The 27,772-nt window shown below is 41.8% G+C and overlaps 1 protein-coding gene across 1 annotated transcript in view; it reads right to left on the bottom strand.

Annotated features, from left to right (window-relative positions):
- LOC146200186 (neprilysin-1-like) overlaps positions 1 to 27,239 on the bottom strand; it is a 33,750-nt gene extending 6,511 nt beyond the window's left edge. Inside the window, exons 1-8 of the mRNA XM_084592286.1 lie at positions 27,150 to 27,239; positions 25,426 to 25,503; positions 21,750 to 21,862; positions 20,735 to 20,793; positions 18,904 to 18,955; positions 8,399 to 8,463; positions 4,921 to 5,024; positions 1,475 to 1,534 (exon numbers count right to left, since the gene is read on the bottom strand). Of these exons, the coding sequence (XP_084448412.1) occupies positions 1,475 to 1,534; positions 4,921 to 5,024; positions 8,399 to 8,463; positions 18,904 to 18,955; positions 20,735 to 20,793; positions 21,750 to 21,862; positions 25,426 to 25,503; positions 27,150 to 27,239 (621 nt within the window). The remainder of the gene's footprint in view (positions 1 to 1,474; positions 1,535 to 4,920; positions 5,025 to 8,398; positions 8,464 to 18,903; positions 18,956 to 20,734; positions 20,794 to 21,749; positions 21,863 to 25,425; positions 25,504 to 27,149) is intronic.
- Positions 27,240 to 27,772: the final 533 nt, after the last annotated feature.

The raw sequence follows: 27,772 nt of genomic DNA, 5'->3' as shown, positions 1-27,772 counted from the left end.
CATCACAAAATACAATATGAGATTTTTATTAAACAACCCAAAGGTCTCCTATGAAAGGTACAAGAGCGTGACATGAACTTTTTCAGACGCGTGCTTTAGACGTGCAAGCTTGGCGCGGAAGGCAATTTCGGCCCGCAGAAGATTCTAATCAATTACTGGTTGCAGAAGCAATCAAAATGAACAGAAATACTCTCGTGGTTGGGATGTATATGGCAACTACTGAAGGTGAGTGAAAAAAACACGTAATAAATAAAAGGCCAGATAACTTGGAAAGGGCGCGGTAGCACACAGAGAGACAGGGAAGTGGTAAAGTTTTTGTTTAGTGTAGTTATGGGAGATGCAATAGCCAAACCTTGTCTCTCTAAATTGGCATCTCTGTTCAACATTATGACCAGCAACCGCAGCAAGGGACTACATCAATCATAGTTGAGGCTTTGTAGTAATGCTTACCAAAGACTCAAATGTAAATGTAGCGTCAGTTTACGAAACAGATATCCTATGCTTTGATTCACTAAGCACTCAAACTTTTTTCACCATTTTCCCAGTACTTTTACCATTAGTGCCATTTAAATCATCAAAAGAGTAAAAGCACACCTAATTTAATTTCATTTTGTAAGCCATAGATATTGCACACAAGCTGCAGCTTTTAATAATAGGAAATATTCGTAGACAAGTTCGCTGCATCCGTGAAGCATTTAATGTCAGTGCTGTGCCTAAAAAGTGACTGGTGGTGTGTATTCTAAGGAACAGAACAATTGTCTCATGCCTTAAGCTTGGCTGTGTACATCCTCGATGAAGAGTAGTGCGCGGCTTCTCTTTCTGGTGGTGATGCCGTTCGATATAAAAAAATCAAGCAGCACATTCCAGAGGCAATATTTGATGACGTAAATTCTAAACTTCAAAAGCACGTCCCTTCACGCTGCGCTAGACCGTGAAGCCCGTTCTGAAGCATGTTGACTTCGTTGCATATTTGTGGATCATGTTAAGCCTAGAAGGTTCTCAACTGGAGTAATAAATTCTAAATACCTTAAAACTGCTGCCAAGGACGATTCGTTCTTGTTAATGAGGCACGCGGTCTCGTGAAAATCTTTCACTTTGCGATGTACTGCGTTTGTAGCAAAGAAATATGAGTATACTTTGCTAGGTGATCTATATTCTTCACTGGTTCCTAAATAATATTTGTGGTCGCCAAATCAGCTTGGCCCCCCACGGCTTGTTAATAGTGCAAGCCTGTAAAGAGTTGCACGAGCACGGAAATATAACGCGCTGGTGCTTCTGCAGTCTCATGCAACAACTGAAAAGGAAAACTATGATATCTTTGCGTGACACAAAGAATTTAAACAATAGTCTCTACAAAAACACTGGTTGGTCAAATTTAGAAATCGCAGATAAATCGAACGTTTCATATTTTCTTTTTAGATTCGCTGTATTGAGGACACTACGTTGCAAACGAAAGGAGAGACTTATTCCGCACCTCGAAGGCCACAACGATTGCGCTGTTTGCTTCGATTCTTGAAAGCTGCGGTGATGAGTCCTGCAGAAAATACACGAGGAATGCGTATACACTTTACAAACACAATATTCTGTAGCGCGCGATTTCAAGCGATGAAGATACTATATCTTTACAAGTTTAAAAGTCGGACTTTTATGAGAGGCCTCTATATAATACCGTTTTTTTTTTTTTTTGCACAATTCAATGTTCAGTCTACCTTTCAAATTTGGCTCGTTGGTTCTTCATCTTTGCATGTCGTGTCAAGACATTTGTCGAAAGTTTCTCAAAAGTACAAAAAGGAAACACCCCTTTTTGTACTTTGCACGATTAGCTGGGACGATGTATATGGATTAAAAATAGGAGCAACTGTTTCTTTTTTGCCCAATTTCTCTGATAATATATAAAGCAATAGAGGGCTTGAATAACATACTAACGGTATGCAGTCGAAGGCGACGCATAATGTCGCGCAGGTTATGAGAAGGGCAATACTGGAGGGCTACGGAATAATTTTTAGATCCCCCTTAACTCTTGCCTGCTTCTAAATAGAATTGCTGGCTTTCTAATTGAATAATACAGCTTGAACCAAACATAGACTAAAACAAATAGCGAGCTGTTGTGCATCAAGAACATAGGTGCTTCTTGCTCAAACGTTTTGTGGAAGTCTAGTAAAATTATGCAACTAGAAACTGTTTTCGCAATCAAAGTACCGAGAAACTTTTATCTATAATCTAGCATTTTTTTAAGTATCAAGCTGCAGCGCTAAGAGTAACAAAGGGCAATAGAGCTTAGCCTACAGTGATTTATCCCTCCCTTCACAACCCTTCACAAAAACTGTGCTTTAACTAAACAGAGGACTTTTAAAAGCTACGCAAAGCCAGGAAATATGACACAAATTTCTCTATAACGACTGGAATTCGAAAGTACAATGCTGGAACTTGGGCAAATCACTGGGACCACATATACTGCCATTAATTTGAGAACCATGATTGCGGACCTCTTTCTTTTATCAAACATCAAAACTTTCAATGAAATATTTGAGGGAAACGGTTGAAGCGCAGTTGTCACACACACACACACACACACACACACACACACACACACACACACACACACACACACACACACACACACACACACACACACACACACACACACACACACACACACACACACACACACACACACACACACACACACACACACACACACACACACACACACACACACACACACACACACACACACACACACACACACACACACACACACACACACACACACACACACACACACACACACACACACACACACAAACAAACACACGCACACGCACGCACACACACACACACACACACACACACACACACAGGGTATTTTCCTTCCGACTATGCATCAGTACGTTATAATCAACAAGTGGAATCAATTTTTACTAAGCGTGAAAAGTACCTGGCGTTTTCTTTAAGGCCTATTAAGACTTCAATTCATAGTATTCACCTTTGCAGATAGACGTATATTTCATAATGAATACTTTGAATCATACCTAGGCTTTGTCCAACAGTTCTCTTTCAAGCAGTCGGCTTTTAAAGTCTTATGCTCTTTACACTAACGGATCGCTATTCCTAAATGATCATTCATTATTTCAGTATTAACAGAATAAGTCGCAGATATTTTATGGTATAATCGGGCTGTGACAAAACACGTCTGCGAATATTCCAATTACCTTTTCTTTCAGTTCGTTGATACAAAGTTTACGATGAAATGTCCTTGGCTTGAGAAAAATGTGGTATACTGTAATCTCATATTTAGGGGTTTGAATATTTGCAGGTAAATGTGCCAAAAATAAAAGAATATTTGCTGGGGCTGAACCTCGTATTCGATATTCCTCATATCAGGTTTTACTCAGAACAAGAAAAAATATCAGAAGTGTTCACAAGCTAGAATGCAATAGCATCCATGAGACATCGCGGGCAAAACGCACCAATCAAGTAATTGAATTTATCAAATACATCCAGATATAAATTTACTCGTTCGCTTCACTGAACAAAAAGGTCTGCGTTTAGTTTTAGTTAATAATGACCTGACTATAATTGCATGACCGGACCAAGTTTGGATCCCGCGGTAACTAAAATATTCACAATACACTTAAACACCGATCTCACTTACAATAATACTTCTACTGCAATTTTGGTGATTAATATTTGGGATTAGATGTTTGATTTATTCATTTATTTAATAAAAATACTGCAGAGTCACATGACTACAAGCAGGAGTGAGCACAAACAAATTGCATACAATAAAACTTACACCACACAATACGCATAAGCTACATCACTTTAGGACATCAACTGCAGCAAATGAGATCGCACACAGGAGCACAAGGACACCACGTACGCATTTTCTTACAATTTGCAGTAAATGTATCACCACTGCAGTTATCAACACAATATTTTAGTAATTTATTGCAGTCGCTTACGATTCTAAAATTTTAAACGTGTCATTTACAGCAGGAAGTGATGCTTGTTGGGCGAGTTAGTGATTCATGATGGTAAAACAGCGCACACATCGTCTGTGTGTTCTTTCGTTGTCGTTCGTATTATGCGCTGTTTTACCATTCAGAGCAGCATACCCTTGAATCATTTTTCCATTGTTAAAACGGGAGCTTGCATGCGAGATGCTAGCGGTAATGAAATTATGATAATTTTTTAGGATTTGGTTATTGCACATGGTATTTAAGCAGCTTAATCGACATTCACTACGTCTGGTTTTAAGTGTGTCAATGCCGAGATGTATGATTATTTCTGTTGGGCTGTCAGCTCTTTTAAATTTGTTACAAATGAATCTAGCCACAATCCTTTGGACTTTTTCTAACCTGGCTATGTTTTTGTTAGTGAAGGGGTTCCAAAGACAGGACGCGTACTCCAAAAATGGCCTGACTAACAATTTATATGCTGCTAACGTAACATGGGCAGGGGATATCGAAAGCTCAGGCCGGAACTAGAGCGATTTGATGGGTTTGGTACAGACGTTATTAATATGGGTGTCCCCTCGTAGATCTCTCTAATAGCAACGCCCAGATATTTTGCAGCTTTTGATTCAAGAATGCTATTAACTGAGTAAAAATGCTGTAAAACTGTTTTGGTCCTGGTATCAGTATTTAAATACACGTTTTATTTCGTGCACCAGCCAAAAATTTCTTCGAGACCTACGTTAAAATTAATTTGGTCGGTTTTAGATTTAACTGTGGTGTACAGAACGCAGTCTATATGAAAAGCTTTATCTTAACACCACTGTGTACAGCTTTTACTATATTATTAACATAAGTAAGAAATAGAATTGGCCTCAATACAGAGCCAATACAGAGCCTTGCGGCTCAGTATACTAAGATGTATGTTCAAATAAAAAAAAAAAATATCAGAACTTCCCCTTACCATGTTTTGTTTCGAATACTGGCTATTGAAACAGTTGGCAAGAGTTTCGACTTTTGACGAAGATTGCTTTGTCCAGAAGAAATCGTGAGGCTGGAAGAAGTTGGCTGAAAAGTAAAAAAGTAATTAGGCTTTTTTTTTAGATTATATTGCACATACGCAACAATTATCAACATTCACAAAGGCAAATTTGCATTATTATTGATTAGTTGCTTTACGCAACCCTTCTGTTAATGTAATTAAGCCATGCCGATAGCGCTCTCGGGTTCTTCAACTACGGGTTCATTGGTCATCATCGTACGCTGCGGCTTTTGGCACGCTCGTGCGCAAAACTGACTGGAAAAAAAGCGCACAATTCTCCCTTAGTAAAATTGCCTATATAATCTTAAAAGATTGGTTTTCTTACAGCCTGCAATAAATATAAAATTATGCTCCTCGCCGTAAAGCATATCTTGCATGAATAGTGGATCCCCATATATATTAAACTCGAAGGGAACTGCACAATAGACCGATACATCGACAATTTGTAATATAAAATGCGCCAACAATAGAGCTCTGTACCCAGAAGCGGGATTGCGGTGTGCCCAAGCTAGCTGCGCGCTTTCTACAACGGCGTACTGCCTGCAGGCGTAACTAGGATAAACAATGGCACACCGCTGACTCCGGGTGTGGTGACTAGCCAGAAAACACGACCGGCTCGCGGCTCACATCGTCCAAGGCCTCAAAAGGGGGCACACTGAGCGCACCTTGCTTGCCACTCCGTGGATGCGAGTGCGATATTAAAATATATTAAGGCACTGATCGCAGCTTTGAAGAGCGCTCTGGGTATTGCGTGAAGGGATAACGAGTACCCAAATGTTCTGTAAATGCGCAATAATGGCCGCTTCGAAATATGCATTAGGCTACATATCAATCAAATATCTTTGAACAAAGAAAGAAAACAAGAGCAAAAGAGATTTTCCTTCAATATAATATATCGAGTATCAATGTAGCGTGCATCTGGAAATTGTTCCTCTGATTACATTAATGGGGCCATATGGAAGGAAGTGAACAAATAGGTCGTACGTTTCCAATTTTTTTCCATAATTTGAATCTAGTATGCAAACAACATGCCATCACGACTATTCAAATGAAATTTGTTAGCGACCGCAAGTGTGTCGCAAAACAGCATTAGCTTTAAATGCATTTTTGTCCCTTGCAGCACCCGTCTTTGCAGGTTTTGAAATAATATATGCTTGGACGATTTCGTTTTTGTGCTGAATGGAGACACGCGAAAACGCTTCACTAACCTGTCGAAAAGGCTATTGTTGTCAGCAGGTGAGAAAAATCAACTGTATTTTACCGGACGTGCAAAAGCTTTTTTTTTACATACCTATACCTTCATACAGTGAAACGTAACACGACATGCGCTTGCTAAAGTACACAAGCTAAGCTCCAAGCCCGCGTTATAATGAGCAAAAATTTGACATGTCACTTTTTTCGAGTTTATTATTAATACCTCAGTATAACTTGTGCATTAGCAACGTGAAAAAACAGGAAGAGCTCTTTTACAAAATGGTGACTAATAGCAACTAGAACGTTGCGCACCATTTGACCCTACCATAAACGTGTTAGACAGCTTTCAGCACTTTTTGAAGGCACCTTCAGCGATGTTATTTTTGCTGGATATAATGCATTAGTTCGAAAATGAATTTGCTCAATTATTTTTCTCTCAGTACTCATGCGTAATTCAATTTTCTCCAAGATTCCAGCTCTTGTTATCAAATTGTCCAAATTTGATAACAAGGGCCGTATTAAGTGCGGTGGGTCATCTATGCAACGCTACCAAAATGTTCGCAAGGAAATGCTATTTGTTCGTCTACAACGATATTTTTCATTCGTAACGTACCCAAACGGGATGTTCAGTTCTCTATATAACTCTGTAAGCTGAATTTGTTTCACCCATGTGAAAGTGCAGACCTTGGCTGTAGTTAATTAGCTCAGCGCAGCCCGTCCGAAATTTTATATTTCATCGGTCTATAATATATTGGGGCGCCAAAGAAACATTTTCCCAATGTCTATAACAGATATATGTGTGTTTCCGGCTCACGGAAAGAGTGTCTTCTTGGACAAAAAATTGTTTAACCTCGCCTCTCCCGGTCACGATAACAGGACTAAAACTCCGATAAATCTATATCCCTTCAAAACTTTCAAAGCAGCCAAATTGCTCACAAAACAAAGCACTGAAAGCTCATGACGTTTCGCCTTAGACTAGTGGTTGCAGATAATTATCATTTAAAGTATCTCTTTCACCCCACATCGAGTTTGCATTTAAGTCACTGCTTATCAATTTTGCAATTATCGGTGTAACCGCGAAGCATGCCGCTTTTAATTCACAGCTAGTTTATATTAATTCTTAACAGGCGAAAAATTAAAATGGGGCATGAAAATACTACTAAAAAGCAAGCTAAAACAATCCCGTATATATCCTCAGCAATAATTGAGATTCCTACAAAAAATAAAATGCCCTATTATTGTTCACCGGTCTAGAAAAAAAGAAGTGGCCTTCTATTCATATTCAAGCAGTAAACAACTAGCGTGGATAAGTTACCGATTGATAAATGTTTTTTCCTGAAACGAAAGGCAGCTGTTTCTGTAAGTGAATAATGCGATTCGTTGGAAACGTCGCCCCAAACGGCTTTTGTACAGTTCCTGTTATGAATATCCCACACCAGACAAAACTCAGGGGAGCGCAACCGAATGACGCTGATTATCCGCTTGTGGAGTTAGTTTTGATCAAACTCAAGATATCGTGAGCAGCCAGATTTACCAGAACATTTTGAAAGGCCTACACTTTTACATGTAAGCTCAGAATAACTTTCAGCTGAAAGCCGTAGGCTAATTTCAAATGTTAGCCGATAGACATAAATAGCAGCAGCGCCAAAAAGAGGTTCGTTCAACATCTCACAAGCAGGGATCATAGACTACACATTCATCGACAGCTCTCGCGACTCCATGCGTTGGGGGTGTCAGGAGATGATCGATAGAGAACGTATGCTTCTAAGTAATAATGTTAGGTCAGGCCACCGTGAATATGCAATTTAAAATTGGTGCATAATTTCTTGCCTGAAACGTTATATTACCCCCAATACCTTCGTGCGGTGCGAAAACCGGTTTCTTACAATATTTGCTGCGGTACTGAACTGGGACTTCATATGATGACAAATATTGCTTACTATTGTGTAAACAGTCAGAGACTAACTTCACATGAAGCTCATGTCAAGTATTAGTGCGGTGAAAATTTTTGTTGAATATACAAGAAACTGGATGGTATACCGTATCATCTTTTCTATTTGCCTACATACGTTATCCCTAAAAACGACCATGAATAGTGCCCCTCCGCAGTGTGCCTCTAGGCAGGCAAAAGGATTTCGCAAAGGATGCGTTACACATTTTTATATTTTAATAAAAATTTCAGAAAATTCCACCGTGCTGCACCCACCTCCAAACGTAGCTCTAAATAGGCACTGCGATATGCGAGGACCGATTCTTGGTATGTGGAACATCCTGCAATATAAAATTAGCACCGTTATTCACACGCCTTGGAAAGAGCACTAAGCGATCAAGCATATCACTACAAAGTCTAAACTGACTGAATTCTGAAGCAAAACCTAAATTTAGCGGAAAAAGAAGGTCTGCTATGATGCTTTAAGTTCTGCTTAAAATTATTTGAGCATGATGCTAGTAAGAAACAGTATTGCTTTAACTAAAAGCGCTCCAGCGGACAACATTGATGCAGTATAGGCTGCGAGGAAACAAACTTCAGCTGGCGAAACGCAGGAACGCAGGATCACATTCGGGAGTCCAGTTGAAAGGAATATCTTTTTGCAAGAGGCATGTGAGAGGGTGGGCTACGTCAGCAAACTTAGGGATGAAGTGCCAAAAGTAAGAGCAAAGTCATGAGAAGCTCCTGAGTTCTTTCACAGGCTTGGGCTCTTTGACGCAGCTGACATCTATCTTCCGTGGGTCGGGCCTAACACTGTCATTGTCAATCTGATGCCTAAGCGTAACGATCTGGCGTTCACCGAAGTGGCACTTAGAGTTCAGCACGAGACCGGATTTTTCCATGCAGGTAAGGACAACAGCTAAAGAGCTGTTCTGCGCGGCGAAAGTCCTCTCAAAAATCGCTACGTTATATATGTAACACATGAAAATTTGCCAGTTCAGTCCACGCAAAACGATGTCTATAAATCTCTTCAAGGTAGCTGGAGCGTTGCATAGCCCTAACGGCGTCACATTAAATTCATATATTGCATTGGGGTCACGAACGCAGTCTTCCCTTTGTCTTTCAGATGCATCAGAATCAGTATCCGGAAAGTAAATCAACAGAGGACATGTGGGAGGCTGAATGGAGGCAGTCAAAGGCCTCACAACGCGCGGAAGCAGGTAAACGTCCTTCTTTGTGAGAGTGCTGATGCGGTGAAAGTCGACACAAAATTGCCATGAGCCATCTTTCTTTTTCACGCGAATCAGAGGAGCGGACCATGGCCTCGGTGATTCCTGAATAACTCCTTGTTGCAGCATATCGTGAACCTGGGCATCAATTATCTTACTTTTTGAAGGTGAGACACGGGAAGGCATCTATCTAATCGGGTGTGCATACCGGGTGTCGATCATGTGATGGATGCGGGAAGATGGAATCGGTGATGGCTGATCTCGAGAGAAGTCGAACACGTCCACATGTTTCAAAATAACTTGCATCAGTATCGGGCGGTCGTTAGGGGGGGGGGGGGGGGGGGGCAGCAAGTCGTTTATCATGGACAGGAATTGGGAATTTGTCAGATCGGGACGTTCAGTTGGACAACGAACGCCGTCAGCCAACGCAGTAATTGGCACAGAAAGGCGGTCTTCAAAGTCAGCGAGTTTCAAAATACGCGAAAATGCAGCAGATTCGTTGGAAGGATTGACAGTCCAAAGCGGGGTATGGCACTCGTTCACTTGAACAACGATGCGAGGCGCCAGCACTGCAAGGGAAGCGGGTTCCACCATAGTGTCGAAAGCATTTAGAACCGTGTCTGAGAATACAAGTGGGGTGAAAATAGCGGACATTGCCGGGACGCCGGTATCTTCCAAGACGGAAAATGCTTGAGGAGTCCGCGGCGATTTTTCTATGATTGCCGATCGAAGGCTAGGGCTTATTGATATCCCTCCACTATTATAGTGGACAGTTGTGCCATGCTGATGTAAGATGAAAACACCTAGAATAATGTCATGCGTAGGGCGAAGAAGCACCATAAATTTAGTTCTAAACACGTGGCCAGAAATCGCTACATCTAATTACAAATACCAAGTGGAATCAACGATTCTCCCTTTGCGCCACGAAATAAGAGTTCTATCTGAACCGAACATTATTTTACGGCCGAGGCGACTCTTAAAGGGACACTGCAGAAATTTTTGCAAAAGTTGGGCTTTCAGCGGAAAGCCATAATTTTTCATGCTGCGAACCCAAATATCAGATTAAAATTAGGCAGAAGAAAGCAGAAACAGCCTTTTTTCAGCAGAAATACGCAGCCCACGCGATGGGGCTCACTGCGGGTCGCACCGCCGCCCGTGATTGGCCGAGACGTCGCGTGACGACATTCTGAAGACCGGGGATAGTTAAGCGGGCGAGTTGGTGATACATCTTTTTAAAAAAAGCGCGAACAAACGGGGACGAAATGAAGAAACCACAGGAACAAGCGCTGTTCCATAATAGGACAGCGCTTGTTCCTGTGATTTCTTCCTTTTGTTCCCGTTTGTTCGCGCTGTTTTTTGGATGATGGACTGGGGAAACTGCCGATGCGGCTCCTTCGCTGCACTGGGTTGATCGCAGCTCTCTGCTGCTTTGTGAATGTCATGACATGCTATTTCCACACAAATGACCATCAGGAATTTTACCGCATGTATCCGTACCAGATACGCCCAGAAACGATGCAGAACTTCCGTTGTGGGGAGCGTAGATTTGGCATGAAAACTTGCTTTGGTTACAGTGAGGCATTTTGAAAAGTAGTGTGTGTCATTATCAGCAGAAACTACATGGCCCTCAGCGAAACCTCGGCCCGCATTTTTCTGGGAAGGAAGGGCAACGAACAATGCCCTAGCCGACTACCTCTGTCTCAGGCCTCTCGCCCCGCCTGAAAGGTCATTGTTGTGAAAAATGAACCCAAAGCTTGGTGTACCAAATCCTGCTTTGAATGCCAGTCGGGGTACCTTGGGGAAACGAAGAATGTTATAGAAAGGGTGAAGCAGTACACAGCTACCACCAGACAAATGAACAATAAGCGAAGCGCGGTTGCAGAGCTATGCAATGTATACGAGGCATTGACGGGGCCATTGTGCTGCAGACCAAGTCAAATACGCGCAGAATGCTGCTTCAGTCATACGACATTTACCAGACGTTGAAAGCCTTTCCTTTTTATCATTTCTGTCACAATACACGTCTAGCGAATTGACGGCTGACGTATGTTGAAAGCCAAGCTGCAGCTCCTTCGCACCCATACCTTCATGAGAAAACCGTGTTCTGAATTGTGTTTCCTTACAAGAGCTTCGTCGTTTTCAGTTCCAACTTAATGAGCATCCGCAAACAAGGCAGGACTACGTAAAATGACGAGGCAGCAAAGGGACCAAAATCGCAAGGCCATTTATGAACAACTTCGATGATTGATTGTTTGGACGCACCAAAGGAGACCTCGCTCTTTGCGCTACTTACCTAAATGCGCATATACCCAGCTAAGCGGTACACTCCTTATCTTCTAATAATGCACCCGTAATTGTTCCACGAACATATCAGGCACGTGCCGCGCTGAAAATGATCTCTCAGTCTTCACAATCTAGCTTCGACACAGCAGCGGACTCTTCTTAATCATCTGCTAGTTCGCAAAAAGCATCACGCGCGCTACTGATGAGTTGTCCATGTTTAGCGTAGAAGCCGTTGTGCGAAGATTTTGTGCAAAAGAAAAAACACACAAAAGCGAGACACGCTAATACAACCATGCGCCGATGCTGTCTGGCCGTCCCATCATAAGATTGCAGTCCATGAACGGGTCACAGGTTACTGTCCCGACTGTTTTGAACAAGGAAACAGAAGGAACCGCGTCATGGTTCAGCCATGCCTTTTTGTCAAAGCCCCATAGAAATATCATTAGAAACAAACTGCATGTAGTCCTATTTACGAAAATGCTTCGAGTAAAATGTTTCCTTTGGTCGGCTTGAATTGCGCCGCGAGCTTTTAATACAATGGAAGATTACATCGTCGTGTCCACAGCTGTGCGTGCATGCGAACACATGCAGAGCTGTGTCGTATCAGGTGCACAAAACTAAGTTAACATGATTTGTACGTCCGAAACGCACGCAAAACGAGGAACAACGCACGCCGAAAACCCCTTCGGTGGCTCCGAATTCCTCCGGCTCCTCACGGTGACGTTACGACGGACGGAAAAGCGAGGTTTCTCCCTACGCTTTCCTCCTCTGTAGCTGTCGCGCGGGGCGCAGAAAATTTCAATTGAGGCGATTTCAGCCGACGATAGCGCACGTGTTTTATGCATAATCAAAAACTAACTTCACAGGCACGATCAAAAAATAATCTACTTCACAATCCTATAGTATTGGTACATATAAAAACCGCTGCAGTGTCCCTTTAAAATCTTCGCTCATCACGGCAACTGTAGCACCAGTATCCACTAAGACCATAACACATTAGCACCGTCCACTAACATTTCCAGGCGGTCCTTTAGCATAACGATAGGTAGAGGAATTGGTAACATCGATGACCTCCATCGACCGCCAAGCCTAGCTTCCCGGTAGCGGCGATTGGCGGCGCGGAGAGGGCGACCGTCGGGAGCGGTGAGCGGGGAGTCAGGCTGCGACCAGAAGCTTTTCACCCGAAGAGGGTGAAAAGGTCGGGTCACGGACTTCTGCACTCACATTAAATCAACGGTTCGACCATCGGCGCTGGTAGCGTGCAACCTGGTTCCGGCGGCGGCAGAATCAGGATATGTGGCCGACCATACCATAGCGATAAAACGCTGGTGGCTCACGAGTACACTCTAAATAATAATCCTTGGAACTATGATCGAAGACATCAGCGAAACCCAGCCACTGGTGTCGTTGCGGAGGAAGTGGCGTGCTGTAGTTTGAACGACGGAATACAGCAGAGCCGTAGGAGTCGTTCCGGCGTTCACGGGCAGGATGAGTGTGAGCGATAGTAGCCCATAAAATGGAGCGTTGGATTGGAGCTGCCTGCAGGGAGCAGCGGTTACAGGAGGTTTCATTGCAGCTAACAACATTTTGATGACGAGAGAGTTCACTATGAACAATGGGACGAATCCTTCGGCTAAATTCGGATACTCATGAGAATGGTCATCAAAATCCATGATTGCAAGAGTGGTCCCATTAGGAAAACGGCCGAACTTGTGGTCATGCGACGCAGCTTTAAACTTCGAACGCCCGACAGTGCTTGATGACAGCCGTAGCAGAATCCAAGTTATCATTTGTGATCAAAAAAAGTTATATATGTCCTCCGCGATACACTATAAAAGGTGACAAACGCTGTCTTCCTCAGACATGCGTGTATTCACCGTTTTGTAGATTTTCAGAGCCTCTTCATTGTACGTTGTGCAAGTTGCCCCAGGCACGTGCGCGCGCTGGAATAACGTCTGCTCAGGGCATTTGCGTTTCGCCATGGTAACCCCGAAACAACTGTGAAACTTCTCTTCGAAGCGGTCCCAGCTAGTTATACAGGCTTCATGGTTCGTAAACCATGTCAGTGCTGTAGAGTCCAAGAAGAAAACAACATTCGGCAGCATGACTGTTGCATTCCAAAGTTTGTACTTTTCCACCCACTGGTAACTGGCGAGCCACTTATCCACGTCTTTGATAGCCTTGCCAGAAAATGTCCACTGTTCACAGTAATGCTGCCAAGCGTATGCCGCTGCAGCTTGCTGCCGTGCGTCGCTGGCTTGGATCATTGTCACGGTCAAAAGGGGGAGTCCAGCGAGTCGTCGGCTCAACGATGCAGAGAAGGGTCCGTGGTGATCGTTTAAGCACTTTCCACCACACTGTTAGGTTTTATTTACAGAGCGCTTCTTCACCTTAGCCTTGTGCGCTAACGAACAGATGGTGAGTTATTTCTTCCTCACACTTCCGCTTTTCTCTCTTCAGCGCTGCCTAACAGTATTTATATGTTTATGTTTGCAGATACAAAATTGCCGTAGAGCTTCATAATAGCGGTAAAGAAGAAATTGGGCATAGGCAAAAACCATATGTATGCGATAAGGGACAAGGCGGGCAACGTCATCACTAATATGGACAAGATAGTCAAAGTAGCCGAGGAGTTCTATACAGATCTCTACAGTAGCCAAAGTAGTCAGGACCGTAATGAGATTGGCGGTAGAGCAAAACTGTCAGACGTTCCACCAGTGACGAAAGACGAGGTCAGGAAAGCACTAGAAACTATGAAAAGGGGGAAATCAGCTGGAGAGGATCAGATAACTACAGATTTGCTGAAGGACGGGGGGATATCGTGCTATAAAAACTGGCCACCCTGTATACGCAGTGCCTGGTGTCATCGACGGTACCGGAACCATGGAAGAATGCAAACATTATCCTCATTCATAAGAAAGGAGACTCTAAGGACCTTAAAAATTACAGACCAATCAGCTTACTGTCTGTTACGTATAAGGTATTTACTAAGGTAATCGCTAATAGAATCAGGACAACCTTAGACTTCAATCAACCAAAGGACCAAGCAGGGTTTCGGAAACGGTACTCTACTATCGATCATATCCGTACCGTCAATCAGGTGATAGAAAAATGCTCGGAATATAACCAGCCCTTATACATAGCGTTTATTGATTACGAAAAAGCATTTGACTTAGTTGAAACCTCGGCGGTGATGCAAGCATTGCGAAATCATGGGACAGACGAGACGTACGTAAAAGTGCTGGAAGATATATATAGTGGCTGCACAGCAACCATAGTTCTGCATAAAGAAAGTAACAAAATTCCCATAAAGAAAGGTGTTATGCAAGAAGACACAATCTCCCCAGTACTATTCACAGCTTGCTTAGAGGAAGTATTCAGAGACTTGGAATGGGAGCAGTTAGGGATAAGGATACATGGAGAATACCTCAGTAATCTGCGATATGCTGATGACATTGCCTTTCTAAGCAACTCGGGGGATGAACTGCAAATAATGATTGGTGACCTAGACAGGAAAAGTAGAAAGGTAGGCTTGAAAATCAATATTCAGAAGACTAAGGTAATGTTCAACAGCCTCGGAAAGGAACAGCAGTTTACATTAGGTAGCGAAGTACTGGAAGTAGTAGGCGAATATGTCTACTTAGGACAGATAGTAACCGCAGATCCGGACCATGAAAAGGAAATAACAAGAAGAATAATTTTATATTCCTGCTCAAAGTCATAGGCAAGTGACAGTTCAATTTTATATGCAGTTTTGTAGGAACATGCAAATGGCTATTTCGTTCTCAATTGCTGCCCGTGACATACGCGCCTGAATGCGAACGTTCTCCGTTTGTTTTTAACTTCACTCAGCTAGAAGCGGCAGGCATCTGTTCTCGTCTTGCATGTTTACTCCTGCCGCTTTATCAGAAACTTGCAATTCCTAGCATAAGCAAGTACGTCGAAACATTCTCCGTTTCGGTCCGTTATCGGCTCCTATATTTCGTGCTATGTTTTCACCATCAAGAGATATCTCTTGGGGGCGATTGACTGATGGCGTCCTGGGGGCCACAATCCTTTGAAGCCACCGCGAAGAAGGATAAGACGCCTCAAAACGCGAACACCGGGAATGCCGTCAGAAAACTGACAGGCAGATTGACTCCGCCAAGGGAGGTAGTATATTGTGCAAAAGTTCCCATGTCTCGACCTGATATCTACATTTCCTCAATTTCTGACCTGATAGTTCACACAAGAGTTTCGTTGGTCTATTTTGGGTGCGTGCAACGCATGTGTTTTAAACATGGGTGAACTTGATTTTTCAATTTATATGTCTAAAAACTGTAATATCATATTTGCATATTTCTAGCCCAAAATTTAGGAAAGGGCCAGATCCATTAGTCAAACCGAGTCTCATCTTTAATGCACCTTAACAGAGCTATCTGATAGTTGGGTGCATGGAGTCATTGCTCACGGACGGCAGTGGTGAAGGCGACGACATGCAATGGAAAGCGCGAGTGAGTGCTAGTAAAGACCCCACTATGACCGGAAATGGCGATACCTACGATTAACAAGGAAAGCGTGGCGATATCTGCCCGGATATATGCTTTCTGCCACGAGAAATACGTGGATTCGAACCCACCTCTCTCGGCCATTGTTTTTTTTTTCGCTTCACCGTTACTATGCTGTTGCTCTGCAGGGCTGACAAGGTTGTCTCAAGGACGAACCTTCCTCCTCACTGCAGTTTTGCAGCTTCAGTGGTGAAGTAATGCTTCGCACTAAACTATCCTTACCGAATATAGAATACAGAGCAAACGTGTTCCCCATAGCCACACCATACTACCGCATCCAAAGCGACAACAGCACACTGCAGCTGAGTTTGGAAGTGAACCTCAGCAAAACGAAGCAACTTCCCAAGAGAGTGGTACTGATTCAATCTCACCTTCTTGAGGACCTTTACAAGCATGATCCGAAAAGACGGAGGGAAGCTGCTTCAGCAGTTGTGTCCAAACCCAAATGAGACATTGCACGGGTAAAAGAAATAAAGCGACTGCTGCGACGTTCGTATTCTAATATGATATAAAAAAGAGGTGTAGGGTTTGGACGGGTTTTTCAGCGGCGCTACAAGCTAGGCTGAACGCACCTAGCCTATGAATATTGCCCAACCAACTAGCGCTGAGGCCCTGATTTCGCAAAACCATCGATGTAAGATTAGACCCTTTGCAATGACTTCAAATTCAGCACCCAGGATCACGAGCAAAGAAAAATAATTTAAGCGCTCACCGCTGTGCAACTAATATTGAGGTAACTCGAATACTGAGTTGAGGTAAAAAAAAAAAAAACATTCTATGCCAGCTTTGGCAGTCACTCTTTGATGGAAAAGAAGCACATGTACTTAGCAATGTCAGTGCACGCTAAGAACTCTGGGTGATCGGAATTTTCCAGAGCCCTCGACTACAGTATTCTGCCCTTTGTAGCCTTAATCATCATAAGAAACCAGCACCTCAAATTCCAAACGAAAAGCCATTTGGACTACGCTTAAATTGTTCTCCATACATCTGGCAGGCCTTCCCGCTATAAACAAGTCCAATAGCTGTCTGAGAGCAGATTTGAGCGCGAAGATATAAATATCAATGAGGTTTGCATGGTATCCCTCGCAAAATATGTTCCACGTGCTGTCTGGTCTATTAATGGTTCCTTGCGCTTACGTATATGAGAATAAGCAGGGCATTATACCGTTCAATCATTTGTAAGAGCAATGCAAGTATGCATGCAAGATCGGCCGGCCGGCTGGCTAGTGTGTGGGCTGGCTGGCTAACGGGTGGGCTGGTGGCGGTACCGACTAATGAAGTGACTGACTGGACAAAAGCAACTCCCAATATATCTATTTAGGCGAAATCAGACTTAGGTCCGAAACTAAGATTGTATTGTTTGGCCCAGTAGAAGCTGGTTTTAATTTTAGTTTATCTTCTACTTACATAATTTAACCTTCTTTAACTGATTTTAATTTCAAGTAGCACTTGATGTGTTTTACATGTTTCACATAAATGATAGAGGGATGCCAAAAACACCAATATGCCAGAGCGGAAGTTCTGCTTCATCAAAACAAAATACGTAAGTACGGGTCACACGAGCCTCTCAGCTCAGCGAATCAACATGCAGTCTTCCACTCATTCTACACAGACACGATCATGGCGCACGAGCTTCGTTGCCCAAGGGCAAAGAGACTGCTCGACATGTCTAAGCTTTTTTTCTTGTCACCAATGAGGTGTTAGTACTAGAAAATGAGAGCATCGTATAAGTTTATTTCAGAAAGCTGAGAGACCGCTGGGTTTACTTCAATGACTGCTTTGATATTTTATCGTAACAAGTATGCTTACTAAAACCCGAGGCGTCACATGTGCGACAAAATGTTTCTGGAGAGGTGAGGTTGGAGGATGAATGTGAGTGCCGCTTTTGTAGTAGGCGGATGGAAGTTTGGCAAGAATATGGGTGATGGTTTTGAATAGTCACCCAATTTGACGCTGCGTCTTTTAATTCAATTCCACAATGGCGCGCCTTTTCCTTTTGTTGCGTGCTGTCCTAGTTGGTGGCGGCCGTCCAGAGGGTAGAGGCACTTGTGTTGGTCGTGGTTCGCGCTTCTGAACGTTGGGGGCTTCAGTCATCAAGGCATCATAGAAATGATTCTAGCAATTTTGCCAAGTACTGCGATTGCAGTGAACGTTATGGACTTACTTTGCTGCATGAGTATCTCAGTATTCGTCATAAAAAAAATCACTGTCAATGTACATGTGAGTTTATGTGAAGCCGTCATCCTCTGAAAGCACCCTAGATGGGAGCACTTCCGCGTGCCCACTGATAAAACTATCCTCTGCCCACAAGCATTCATTCATGCGCTGGATATGCGCACATGTATTTTCCACAAAAATAAATCCAAAAGAGCCCCGAGATGTACCAGAATGAAACCGGGATGGCAAAATCAAGCCTTTACTGAGCCTTTGCACTAAAAAGGCCTCGGGCACAAGCGAGTCGTCTACGTTCCCGCTCAAGAACACTTCGTCCATCAACCCTGCCTCACAATACAAAAGCCACCCCCGGGCAGAAGACCGAAAGAGCCCTGGCACACTACACAGGCGCCACGGAAAACGCTCATTTTAGGAGCGCAAATAGCAATACTGCTCGTACAATTTGGTTACATCACGCCTTTTGACCTGTTGCAGATAGTCTTTTACCTACGAAGGAGGTTGACTTAATTACAACAAATTCACAGTTCAATAGGTTGTGCGTACAGACCTTTCTTTTGCTGACGTCGGAACGGTCATGTTGAAGAATCCCAGAGGCAGCACTGAAGACAGAGAAACCGAGCAACACACAGTGAGAATAAGTAGCAAAATTGCTTTGCGAGTGTTTAAAATAGGGTACGATAGCTATAGCTGCCTTATCAGAAAATATAAATGCGAGGAACTGCCTCTAACGTCTCGGCACTAAGACAATATTTTCGACACCGTCAAGTCAAGATCACATCAACCTGTAGCCGGGTTTCCATAGACGGTTATCGGCGTGTGGCTTAGCGAATTCCCGACGATGCACATAATAGAGTGCAACTTTCAAGTTGTGAGGCTGGTCCAGATTCTTGAATCAGTCTTACCATAGTTTCTTAACAGCGGCTTTCGCTTTAAAGGGTGCGAGGAGCGTCTGGAAACTTAAGGCTTTAAATGCGGCACAGCTACTGTCGTCGTATACGAAATCTGTACAGCGGCCATATTATTTATCTTTTTAGCATTTACGTTCTTATATTTCTAGCAGTTTTATGCCATTCATGTATCCTATTCTGTGCTCGAACATGGGAACTAAAAGTGCGTAAAATCTAATTGAGCCTGTAAGTTTGTAGACAAGGAACATGCTATTAGCAGTGGCCTGTCAGGACCCTGTCATGCATTTGACATTCACTCCGTAGAACTTGATGCAACAAGCTCGTGCATTATAAAGCTTGTCTGGGAAGAGTATAGCTCGAACGTTGTACTAGTGTAAGGGGCAATGGACCGAAGTACGAAAACTGTAATTATTCAGTGAAAGCACGCTGCGGCCATAAATTCTGAGGGTATAAGTAGGCTGCGATCGAAGATATATTTGCTATCACCGATAACCTTAGTAAAAGCAGAAGTCAACACAAATTTAATATGTCCGAGGACATCTTACGTGGCTTCTGGGCTTTCATATCGAAAAACAGATAGGGAAAATGCTGGACTGAGTAGTAAGGAACACATTTTGATGCAAATTAAATGCCTTCGAAGTCATGTAAATTTGTTCATATACTTTTAGCAGAATGCACCTCCAATATAGAAGAAGGGGATACGTCAACGCTGTTATATGGAGTAGGAGCTCTCCTTTTGAGAGGAGAACCGAGATTTTCCGTTCAGCGTCTGGGAGCCTTGCCGTGAACACACCGATTGATCGACAGGAATCATGAAGTCAAAAACACATAACTACGCACCGAATTTTCAAACACGCAAGAAAGCTCACGTGAAGTTGGTGGTCATCACTTCTTCTGCGAGTTCAATATCACCACACACCTCGAAATATTTACCTTCATTATTACTTTTGAGTCGCTTGAGGAAAAATGTCAAATTCGCAAAATATGTTCATTTGAGGCACGCTTTGAACCCATGATAGCTTGGATATTAACTATACATGGTGCCTGTCAGCCTACGTGAGACCAATTTGGATAGCTTGGGAACAAGCTGGGATAAATGTATTGATTTGCCTTGTTGTCTTCACACAAAGTAGTATCCGATGCCTTTATGCCAGGGAGTATGTGTGTAGTTAGGGGTGACCACATGGCGCTACTGCGCTACCGCCTCAAAGCGGAACTTATGTCCAACAGAATGTTTATAGTTTCTGTGTCATGGATCCAATAAAATTATTATACCGGACTGAATTCTTAAGAAAACACATTGTCCGTAAAATTTCGAAACTTGAGCACTAACCGCATTGCTAAAACGACTGCCTCGGTGTAATAGAGGATGTACGTTTTTACTTTTTAGAGGATCTACACTATCACTTTTTCAGCCTACAAGAAAACAATATGCTGCAAACATTTTAGGTACGAACACAAAACACTTACCAATAGCATTCTTCTGCGGGTTGAAATGGCAATCGGTGTCGAAAACTGACAAGCCTTTCCTAGAATAGATTGGGATGCTCTTAAAGGCAAATATGTCTGGTAGACATTTCTTTCGTCAAGAATCGTATTTGAGGGCTTATAAACCGACCTCCACCGCTGGGTGAACAGGGTAGAGTTGACATGGCTATTACCGCTATTCCAACAAGGACATACCAGCCAGCTCTGTGATTGTCACCCATCGAACTTTGAATCTATAACCATGTGCTGTTGCCTGACATAGGAATGTTTGTGGAAAGTGTGGCGAGGTAAGCAAAGGAAAAACCTCTGATGTCGGTGTAAACCCTTAATATAACACTACGCTACTGGTAATAATGTAGATAAATAACATACGCCATCAGAAAAACGCAATTCAGTAAAGTAAACCGCGGGTTGTGAGATATACGTCCGCAAATATGAATAAATGAGCTTTGAATATTCTCTTTAACCGGGCATAGATTTGTAGCCTGCTCTATTAAAATATGTTCTGGTATGTGAAGAAGGAAGACTACAATACAACATGTAACCCCTAACTTCACACTGATATTAGGTGGCTGTAGGAAGCATTCCCGTTCTAGCGCAGCGCTAGTGTACATCCTTGCATCTTAATTATTTCTTCACCCGACCATTATTGCTCCTTTGCATACGTAGGAAAGCCGAAAATTCATGATTTCATTTTTCGTCATGTGCACTGCTACGCCCATGTAGCGACTTAAGGGATGCAAGGATATAGCACTACTAGTGGGAGCATGTGCTCCATCATTTGCTGTAGAATGTAGGTAGTGCCTTAAGATACGTTCTCTATTTACACAAGTTCTAAAAATCAGCCCGATTTGGTGCAGAAGCTCCGAGAGCATTTCTAACAGTCTGTTGGAATAAAACAGGCAATGCACAATGTCTTGAAACGCAAAATTTGTTGGGAGAGGTTCGCGAATAAAAAAAAAAAATGTCATTTCTCCTTCTCGCATTTTCGACTCACCTTCGATCGACGAGTGGATGACGTAAGGATGAGGTCCAGTCTGCCGCAACTATGGCGCTGACTGCCATGAAGAACTCCAGTGGGCTCGTTTTCCAGTGAACCACTGTACCTACCTGGAATGAGAACAAATGTCCTTCACTGAGTTTTACTCTATAATGCACTCAGGCCTAAAAGCGAGGTGTTGCCTTGGCTTCGAGCGTAGAGCATACGATTTCTTATTTCAATTCAACAACTTAGAACTACGTTTATATATTTTTACATATGATTTGTGTGCTGCGCAATGCCTAGAAAGTTAAAAGAATGCTTTGCGCTGATGATTGCAGACGCTTATAAAAAGCGATGAGGATAATTCTATATAAAGTAGTTTTCTGCAGTCTTCCACCCCGCGTGATTCCACGCCTTCCTCTTTAGGCTCCCGTACACGTCCCCACAGTGTTGTACAAGTTAGTTATACTTGTGATAGAGGCGAGTCTAGACAACTACAGAGAAGGTTTTGTTGTCACCAAAACATTCCTTTTCAATTTCTGAACGTGAACCATTTGTGAACACAAAAAGTTATGTAATAACGAAAGACCACTCTGTAGTTATGAAAGAAGTATTAAGAACTATATATGGTTCTGTAGAACTACAAACGGTTCTGTAGAACTACAGAAAATCTAGTGTTGTAAGAAAAACTACAGAATGTTTTATCGTATATTTATACAGTTCTGTAGTTCATTATTCTACTGGGATCTGCCTGAGAGAATTTCGTTAAAGTAAAATGCTTTGCGTGCGATGGACGTCAATGCGTTTCTATCTCAGCCTGTAAAGGTATGTTTCTGTTTTGAACGATGTCTCTGTTGTCACCATCCTCGTCATCAACGCAACCGGTCGACATCGCAGAAGCCGGAACGCGCTGTTACATGTTAAACAGGCCAGCCCAGGGAGCTAAATTTTGCACGGCCTTTCCCAGTGCATCAAAATCATCCGGAACAAAGAAATTCTCAGAGAGTCTCTCAATGACAGCATTAGGATCCTAAGAGACTACTTCGTCTTCCCATAACCTGCATTTAAAAGTGAAGCTAAATTATAGGGCGCAAAACTTTCTTCGAGGAAAGAATCTATCCAAGGTTACCTAAATCCGCACTGTGTGACAGAGCCCATTGTGGCCCGTTTTTCATAATGTCTGTTAAGGCGAACAGTGGTGTGAATTGAAAATGTTGGTTCCGTTCCTAAGCCGAGCACACTGTGAAGCCAACCACCAGGACAGGCACCCATTTGAGAAAATCGATGGATGTATAACCAAGAGCGAGATTCGAGCCCACCATCTCTCGAAGCCAATGCGGCGCTCTACCACCATGGCAAAGCTGCGATTGGCCACTAACTAACGCTACTCAACCTGTACCACTGTGAACTGGGGGTCTCTGCCGATCACAGGACAAATTCATGCTGGTCGTTCACGCGGTTGACAACGAAGACTGTTTTCTGCGATGTAAATAGCTGCTCTAAAATTTCATTTTATCGAATATCGTAAATATTGGTGTGTCAAATTTATTTTAAGGAAAAAAAAATGACATAGCTGAAACGACCATAAGCCGCAGCCGTAAAAGAAACCAAAGAGAGGCTCAAGCTCCGCGTTGGGAGTATAGCCCTCGACGGCCGCTTTTCGATGGAGGCGAAAAGCAAGACGACCGTATGCTGTGCAATGTCAGTGCACGTTAAAGAACCCCAGGTAGTCGAAATTTCCGAATCGTCCAGTACGGCGTCTCTCATAGCCTGACTCAGGCTGTGAGAGACGTTTAGAAAGCTTTAGCGTCGAAACGTACGGAAGACAACTGCTATGTTTCTTGAGCTCCTTAGCTACATTCAGCGCAGGGAAAAGGCGAAAGAGGAGTGACACCGAGATTAAATATGGGTAAGATCTATACAATACTAGAGGGGGTTCAATCATGCGCACGAGGAAATCGCATTACAAACACATGCGCATTATGAAGCGGGTCTGCGCATTTTCGTGAGGATGCAGTATTACACCTGATGTGTATTGGTCTACGCATGAATGCATGGCTGAACATTTCTATATTTCAGCAGGAATATAAGCGTTGACATTACAGCGTGATCAGTTGTTCACAAAACAAGTGTGACCGATACTACGCCTTTCCTTTCTTGTGAAACAATTATTATTATTATTATTATTGTTATTATTATTATTATTATTATTATTATTATTAATATTATTGTTATTATTATTATTATTATTATTATTATTATTATTATTATTATTATTATTATTATTATTATTATTATTATTATTATTATTATTATTATTATTATTATTATTATTATTATTATTATTATTATTATTATTATTATTATTGTTGTTATTATTATTATTATTATTATTATTATTATTATTATTATTATTATTATTATTATTATTATTATTATTATTATTATTATTATTATTATTATTATCATTATTATTATTATTATGTGAGCACAGGAGAACGTTGGTTTTGTACGTGAAATTTCGGTCTTTTCACATAAAACAAATAGCGCTTGTTAATATAAAACATAAATTTTGATTCCTGTAGCATCAGATCACCTTGGATAATGCAAATAAGGGCAGCGATCGTGTCGTCTCCCGCCAATGCATATCAACATATTGCTAAGTGTGTACGTGTACTGGAGATCTACAAGAACGCCGCAAACAAAAACCACCCAAGAGAGGTAGTCATGGCCCAGACACGGCAATATGTATGTATCAGACGCTGAAATATTTGTCATCTTTACACATTTAACTTGTATTGATTGCAGACATTCTATTTTATCTATTTATTTGACAACACTGCAGGTTAATGCTTTGACCAGAGAAAGATGCTCATTAAGACAAATAGATAAAATCCTTAAATGCTACCATAAAACACCAAAGCACCCATACTCAAGAAAAAATTTTAACTCGAATCATATCAAGACCGGGCACAAAATTCAAGAACACAGTACACCTCTATTGACTTTTGATTGTATAGAAAGACATTCTAATACCTTTAGTAGATAATTTACAAAATATTGTCGTTGGCATTTCTTCCTAGTGTATATATTTATCTCTAGTTTTATTTTTACCTACCATGGCCCTTTCTCCCTATCGCTCACCGCTTTGTTTTCGTCTACCGCTTCCTGACTATCCCTTTATTTCCGATCGATATCAGATAGCAGATACCGGGGTTGTGTAACATCTTTTCTTTCCTTTTGGATATATAATAAAATAACCACATATTACTACTACTTATTCCTATTGCTTCACTGTTTGAGGGAAAAGGCTCTTCTTAAGAAGTTTGTTTTCGCAAAAATTGGAGCTAGTATGTATTGTGTAGTATGCCTTGTTTGTCTAGTTGGAACTTGTTGGATGCAATTCGAGAGGTTTAGTGGGATTCGCGCTAGCAAATATTTATGAAGAATTAGAAAACCTATTTTCCTCTGTATTTCTAAACTTGTGTCAATAAAACATCTTACATCTCAGAGTAAAATTATTTCATAAATATGTATACGTACAAATTATATTATTACTGCCAACGGCGTTCCTGTTTCCTCATGATATAACACTAGAAAGCTTCAAAGACCAGTTCGTTTTTCAAACCGAGTAGATTTTGTAGCACAAAACAATCAACTAAGAATCAATATATCATAAAACAATACAAACCATTTGCGTTATTTTCATGGCGAGCACGCCTGCTGATAACCTGGCCGGGAACAGGGAATGCACGACCATGTTTTGCGCCTGCGCGTACAAATCATTCATTTCAACGTCACATGTTACATTGCAACATAAGGCTGCTAACACAAATTCGACAGTTTGCAAGTGAATAAAATATTTTGTTTGCCGTGAAAAAACACGTTAATTCCAATTTTTTCGTTTCCTTGTGATGCGAGGCTGTTTACATGTTTGTTTTAGGCCACAAAGCAGTTATGGTAAATTTTCAAGACGGCCACCAAATATTTAATTTGAAAAGACCTACAAAGCAAACATAAACGTCAAATTTTATTGGCATTCATTCTTTCTGGAAGTACAAAGTGGTACTGCGTTCGTTGAAATGATTTCATGCAATTGCAGTGTCGTTCACATGCTTGGCCAATTTCGACACCTACGTAAAGTAAACCTATACACATATGTACTGCCAAGTAACTAGAGGCGCTGCAAAGAAGAGGGACATATAGCGCTGCTGGTCTTTCCGTTATGGGATGAAAACTCTAGGTGTCATTTGACCTCTAAATACGTACTTAAAACAATCTAGACAAGTTCACTGGCGCCAGATGTTTAGGTTGACCCGCAATGGGAAATTTTTATTTTCGGGGAAATAATCTTACAGGTCTGCACATGTTTGTAGCACTAAACTTTGTCGCCCTTCACAGCTAACTAATGATCCGGCAATTTCTGACAAATTCTCCTACTGTTTCACTAGCGCACGCTCAATTAAAACCACTAGTCAGTATTTGCTGCAGAATAGGCACACGCACGCAGCAATGTCGCTGCGTACCTAATTTATACTGTTTTATGCTTTAATACGATCGGCGATTATGAGCGTGTCACGGCAGTATTTTTTGATGAGCCACGTATGCGCAAACAAATTGGTCGAAGCAGTATGCAGCCAGAAGCATCGATGCTTCAAGTCCTTAATCTTGATAAGCCGTTGAATAAGAGCGCAAAAATATAAGGAAGCTGACCATAACAGTAGGCTGTCCTATGTCTAAATTTTTTGATTTGTGTCTTATTGTTAATAGCGTTGATAAAGGAATCTCCAATGTTCTAGAAGCAATCTGTTCTGAAAGCCTCTAAAATGCCACAGCAAAAGGTTCCAACAGCCCCATTCTTTTTTTTTTTTTCTTTTTTTTTTTTTTTTTTTTTTTTACGACAACAAGGCATTTAAAACCTTTTTTGTAGGCCCTGAATTTCCGTGAGACAATGTAGATTTTTGGAGATCATGGATCTTTCTACCTTACCTTATCTCAACCCTAAAGCTGTGTATAAACGCTATTTTTTTCTCGTCATTACGAGTCGCATAAAGAATCACCTTTGATTTGGAAGGAAGCCTGACAGCGCTCTATGCAGACCCCTAAATGGAATTGTTATCACGCTCTTAGAGACCACGCACCGAATGAGTCTCCAGTGAAAGAACTTCATTGAAAGAGCAGCAGTTCCTGCAGCACTCTTATCTCCAGCAATGATGCTGAACTACAGCCATTGTTTTTTCATTGTATCACTAGGTTCAAGAAGCATTGCATATTTGAATAAACTGATATCGAGTAGAATTAGGAAAAAACTGCAATGATATTAACTTCGTTTAATATTTTCATCAATTTCACTCTGCTTGTGCTGGGATCGAGATATTAGGTGTTGAATCTCATTTTTACATGCTCTCAACTTACCTTTTTAGTAAGGATGTATTTGGTCCAGCTGTCAAAATGCGGAAGGGCCATCACCTCATCGATGAATGCAGTATGCACCTCTTCAGCCATTACGTCAGCCTATGAATTGAGGAACAATAATGTGCAATAATATTAAAGCTTTTTCGAGTCATGAATGCACACCGCCATTACAAACACAGTTAAGCAACTAATTTAAAAAATCGCTAACTTGTAAGTAAGAACGCTGAACCGAACATTTCTCTTTACAACGTTTCGCTGAAACACTAAAATGGCTATAAACATCGCCGATTAGAGGATACGTAAAAGAAAAATAAGCGGCTCGTTATGAAATACTTACGAAGAGAGCCAACAGCCGCTCACACGAAGGAAAACATTTCAGAAACATTTCACTCCTTTCTACCTATCCTAATGCTTGTCCCCATTGCTTGCCGTTTCAGCGAAAATAATATTTTTTGACGATAATACAGAAAAAGAACCTTTCATGAAGTCAAAGGAAATGGTTCGGCTAAAAGTGGCTTAGTTGTGCAGTTTCATCTATGAGATGAGAGCGTTCGCTATACCATTCTCTCACTTTAACCCTGATGTCATGATTATGGGCATTTTGTTTTCGTTACCTTTTGCGG

This window comes from Amblyomma maculatum, chromosome 2, assembly GCF_055883805.1.
Source record: "Amblyomma maculatum isolate TAMU_Amacu chromosome 2, ASM5588380v1, whole genome shotgun sequence".
Classification (NCBI taxonomy): domain Eukaryota; kingdom Metazoa; phylum Arthropoda; class Arachnida; order Ixodida; family Ixodidae; genus Amblyomma; species Amblyomma maculatum.
The sequence above is the reverse complement of the archived record's forward strand: the minus strand, read 5'-3'. Positions and strand labels throughout refer to the sequence as shown.